Genomic DNA, 5,000 nt, shown 5'->3' on the forward strand with positions numbered 1-5,000 from the left:
CCTGTAAAGAGCACTTTCAAGGGCCACCGTCGATGAATACATAATTTTTAAGCTTGAAAGATGGAGCTTAAGCGAAGATTTTCCGACGATTTGAGAGGAACATTTCGAAGTTTTTGCTTCAGAACTGCTCAGACTGCTGCCAAAAGCCAGTTTTCACAAAGATCTGAAGCGGACTGGTTCATATTGTATCGCTTAAAAATTTCAAGACGCTGTCAACCGGCAGTCAACACACTGATGTTAGCAGGCGTTTTTTGGCAGGCGGACGCTAGTTCAAGCCCTTGAATCCAACGTTCGTAATGGGCCGCCATTTTGAAAGCACACATTTCATTCTGCCCCCCTCTCACTGAGTGCAATTTTTTCACTTGCCCCAGTCCTCTGTTAGCCTCGCTATCCAAGGTGACCAAAATAAAAATTCGCCTTCTTTGGTAGGCTTCTCGGACGTCGAATCTCGAACGACCTTTAAAGAAGTTTATATTTTTGGTATCGCAGATCGTTGGCTGGCCTGGCGGTTGTTTTTTATGGCAATGACCCATATCTGTTTAGGACCTTTAGTTCTTCCTTCCTTCGAGGTCCACATATCCCCGCTATAATCTCAACTTTCTCAATTTTCAAAATTGTTTTTAAATTTTAATTTCTCTTTTTTCCGTTTTCGACAATCCCACTTTTCCTCAGATAAAAATATTTCTCAGTTTTAACCACCGGCTACAGGCTGTAAATAGAACTGGTACGCTGAGGTATTCGCAAGGTGCCATGAACCCTAATTAAATTACTTGCTTCCGCGATACCGATTCACTCACTCCTTCGCTTGCTTTGCGTGATATTCCAATTAGCTTCAGACAAAGCAAGTTGAAAAGAATCAAGAAAGCAAACAGGAATTGTTACTGATAGAGGAAGTCTTAAAATTCCCGTGCATAAATTTGCTTTTGAGAAATGCAATATACTCCAGAATTTCCACTTGAAATTGTATCAAAACTACATGTAACAGAAGCCTCAATAAGTCTTAAAAGATATCTTTCCTCATTTTATTTTTTCTATTCGGTTAGTATTTGATGAAAAAAAATATTCAAATTGATTTCCCAAGTATATCAGTCACACGTCTCAACTTAAGCCATTTACAATTTTAAGTCGTCAACGCCATAAACAAAGCCCTTGGTTAAAGACAACTGAGCCATATGATATCTACTCATTTCCTGATTCCTGAAGGCGATAGCATTTTTTGGCGATGTGATCGCAAACATTTTGCCCGACAATTTCAGACGTTGCCCTCTAACAAAGCGTTCTCGTCCCGAGGCATGTGAATGGCATTTTGAGAGCGGAAGTCCAAGTGTTGTTAGTTTATTTATTCAGACTGTTTTTACTGCATGAGCTCTCCGTGTGTAAAATACTCTCTAAGGCACATAAGGATATTTGGTCCCACAAGAAAAACTTAGTACGGAATCATTGAGTCTGGCCAATATCTGAAATTACCACTCAGGGGAGTGACTGGCACATAAAGACGAGGTTTGTTAGATTGCGCGTTTTATGCCACTGTCTATTTTTGATTTTTTACAGGCCGGCTTTGAACATTATCATTCATGACGAATAGCACATTTCGCCGAAAAGATAAAAATAAGGTTCTTTCTCGTTCGCTTTAACACTGAGGTAAAAATCAAGGTTCACCTACTTTTAGATTGCTCCAGGCGAAGAACCTTGAATTCAGAAGAAGAGGAAAAAGTAATAACTATTGAAAATGGCGAGAAGCAGCTGGGGCCCCCGGGAGGGGGGGGAATGGAAAATCCTTTAGAAAAAGAAAGCTGGTGGCCTGTTAGGGATCTCATTTGCTTTATTGATTCCTTGTAAGTGTTGTGTCAATGATAGACTTCTCTCGCCAGAAATTTGTCCGTCCAAATTTACCTGGTAACATTATAACAGAACTGATACGCCACCCATGTTTGCATAAAGTTTCTTTGAAATTTTAATTTGTCAAAGATTAAAAATAAAAACAAGGAAAGTTTAAATTGTCAAAGAAAGAAAACAGGTCTTAAATGAGTTTACCCGAGTGATTTAAAGGGCAAAGAAGAGTTGTAGCAGTTATTTTATTGAAAGTGCTCTTAAGAGAAACAATCTTATGCTCTGGTGCGGTTAAGTTTCCGTGTACCACTGGTTCCGCTTTCTGACAGCGTGCTACGTAAATAATGATTTACCTGCGAAATTTGAGCGTGTTCCTTTGTAAGAAACTGGTGTAAAATGTTTTATTGAAAACTTGAAACGCTCAAAACGGTCTTTTAAGGGAATTAAAAAACTGTTTATTACTCAGTTTTAGCTAGATATTAAGATCTTTAAATTCTTATTTCGAGAAAAGTTGTGGGACAAAAATAGAACAGAATATTAAGTGGCAACGAAGAAGTTGAGCTTTTTAAGGGGCTCTGGTTTCAAGCATTTCCCTTTGCACAATTTTTTAAGAAAATATAGTAAAGTGATAGTGAAAGAAGAACAAACTTACATCAAGAATTGATCAAAGTACCTGTAACTTTTAGTACTGCCGTCAACAATCTTAAAAACGTCCTTTTGTCAGTATAATGAGATTTTGAAGGTCACTTCAGGTTTCTTAAGTGACAGATGTCCTTGCAACAAGGAAGCGCAGGCCCAAATGTGGTTGAGTTCGATGATCCTTGTAGCCTTTTTCGCCCGGATTCTAGGTTTAAAGTTTGGACCTTGCTGATCAAATGAAACTGGAGCAAAGAAGCGAAAACAGGAAAACGTTAAAATCCACTTTGTTTAAATTATACAAAGTGGTTTTTATGGCGGCTTGAGGCGACCTTGTGGGGTCGTGTTCACAAAGAAACAAATCAAATCAAGTTAATTTTAACAAAGCAAACACATCAGATAGGAGACCATCATTCGGCTATTCACGGATACTATTTTGTTGTTTTTGTCAGCTTTCTCATTGTTACCGCCTCCGTCTTATTTTTAGCTTTTCCTCTATTTTGAGAAAAACATGACTTAATCAGTTCACGTTGGTTTCGGTGGTACTTAACAATTATTCCACGAGCGCGCGCTGTTGGGTGGAATAATTGTTTTATTGAAACGCCCACAAATTATGGATAAATCTTCCCTACTTTATTTTGTAAAAGCAACAAAACTGATGCGTACCGTTACGGATATTTGTAGAGCATGGTATAATAGCTCATATACCATGATAGCTAAGCCAATTAAAACTCTATAATTGCATTATCTAATGGTCTAGTTCAGTTTTAATAATAGCGCTGATAAGCTGGCTATTTAACAATTATTCCATGAGCGCGCGTTGGATATGAGATGGTAAATAGCCAACGAGGCGCGTAGCGCCGAGTTGGCTATAACTAGTCTCATATCCAACAAGCGCGAATGGAATAATTGTTTTATTAAATTGATTAACCTCCAAAAATTTGTAACTACGAAATACGAGCGAAAAAAGCGAGAAATCCGAGCGAAATCGAAAAAACTTGATGAAGATGCGATGTTGTGTAATACCTTGAGGTCAGACAGACGTAGGCTCATCACAGAAACATTTCTTGCCTTTTCGCGTACTTCTAAACGTCGGAATTGATCCAAACTTTCTCCCCAATTTTTTTTTTCCTTTTTTGGCTTTGTTCAGAGAGAAATTTCGCTTTCCGGCGAAATGCATTATCCGAACTTGAGAATTTAATAAAACTTGGTATCATGGCTGCTTGTATTGTTTTTAAGTTTAAGTCACTTTTTGAGTAGCAAGTCAGTCACACTGTGCTACACTGTGCTCCGTTACCTGATGGCTTGGTTTCTATATCGGTTGTGATAAAAGGAATGAAGTCTGATATGGTCGATTGCCTTGTCCTAGAGTGATTTTCAATTGAGTGTCGTAAAACCAAAACCCAAAGTAATTACTTTAGCCAATCAGAAAGGACGGAGACAATCCGGTAAACCAATCAAAACTCGAAGTAATTACACGTAGCCGACACAAAGCGCGGGAAAATGTGCACGCACGAGCCACGATTGGTTTGGGTTTCACTTCTGATTGGTTGAAAAAGTGGCGCGAGAGATTTGAACCAATCACTGAGTGAACTAATCATAAACCAAAGCATTTTGCTAATTACTTTCGACACTCAATTGAAAACCACTCTAATGCAAAAGTGATTGCTTCGACAGGTTATTGCAAGGCCCTTCGTAGTTAAAATCACAGTTTATAAACAATGTCTGTATATGAGACAGTTTGACTCCACTATATAGTTTGAAATATATATTGGAACCCTTCCGTCGAGCCTGCCTTCCTCCAGCAGTAAGAACAAAATTATGTACGTTGTCCTAAAAAAATTGTCGTTCTTCAGTTATCCAAATGTAGACCATCTATCTCACATTGATGCTTTAGTTTATCTTTGCAGAACATTTAGTTAACTTGAAATAAGTCGACCAACTTGCTACCGAGACCGGTACAGTTTTCCTTGGAAACACAATCATTGGTCCATTCATTTGATCAAACGATGATTTCATATCATTTAGAGCCATTTCCTTTTTTACGCAATGTATTTGATACCCCCACCTCCCTGTCGTGAGTAACCATATGGACAGTTAAACGCTGTGGATTTAACAGACCTTGTAGACTGTCTCCGTATGTCTTGTCTTAAATCGTTGCTTATTTTACCCACATGTAGATAAATGGTTTCTGGATGATACATCATGTTTCTCAATGCTCCGACCGCCTGCCCGAAAGAAGTGTTCCGTGCATTACATCTCACAGACCGTTCCTTTTCGCCGACGAAAGGAACCAGTTATTGGCTTGACAAAGACCTTGTTCAGCGATGCGAGGAACTTGTCCAGCGGAGGTTGTCATCAAAAGAATCGTGTTCACAAAGAAGTGGAACTTTGGTATGTACAAATCAGTTAATCAGAAATCATTGTTATTTGAGCTTCAGTTTTAAAATCGAAAAGACGGCCTTCAAAAATGACATATTTATTACCGAAGACAGGCCAACTTACTTGGCTCAAACAAAAGTGAAATAAAATAA

The 5,000-nt window shown here is 38.5% G+C and overlaps 1 protein-coding gene and 1 long non-coding RNA gene across 5 annotated transcripts in view; one reads left to right on the plus strand and one right to left on the minus strand.

The window, feature by feature from the left end:
* Positions 1-3,088, minus strand: part of LOC138027196 (uncharacterized) — a 17,538-nt gene extending 14,450 nt beyond the window's left edge. The window contains exon 1 of the long non-coding RNA XR_011127422.1: positions 2,504-3,088. This is a non-coding gene — a long non-coding RNA (uncharacterized lncRNA). The remainder of the gene's footprint in view (positions 1-2,503) is intronic.
* The window catches only part of LOC138027188 (homeobox protein Meis1-like), a 46,794-nt gene that overhangs the window by 8,956 nt on the left and 32,838 nt on the right, over positions 1-5,000 (plus strand). For 3 of the 4 annotated variants that reach the window (XM_068874722.1, XM_068874725.1, XM_068874723.1), the window contains one exon: positions 4,647-4,860. In XM_068874722.1, coding sequence (XP_068730823.1) covers positions 4,672-4,860 — 189 coding nt within the window. In that variant the 5' untranslated portion in view covers positions 4,647-4,671. Of the gene's footprint in view, positions 1-1,355; positions 1,501-4,646; positions 4,861-5,000 lie in introns of those variants that run through there. The other variant, XM_068874724.1, reaches the window with a different exon arrangement.

Source organism: Montipora capricornis, chromosome 12 (assembly GCF_036669925.1).
Source record: "Montipora capricornis isolate CH-2021 chromosome 12, ASM3666992v2, whole genome shotgun sequence".
Classification (NCBI taxonomy): domain Eukaryota; kingdom Metazoa; phylum Cnidaria; class Anthozoa; order Scleractinia; family Acroporidae; genus Montipora; species Montipora capricornis.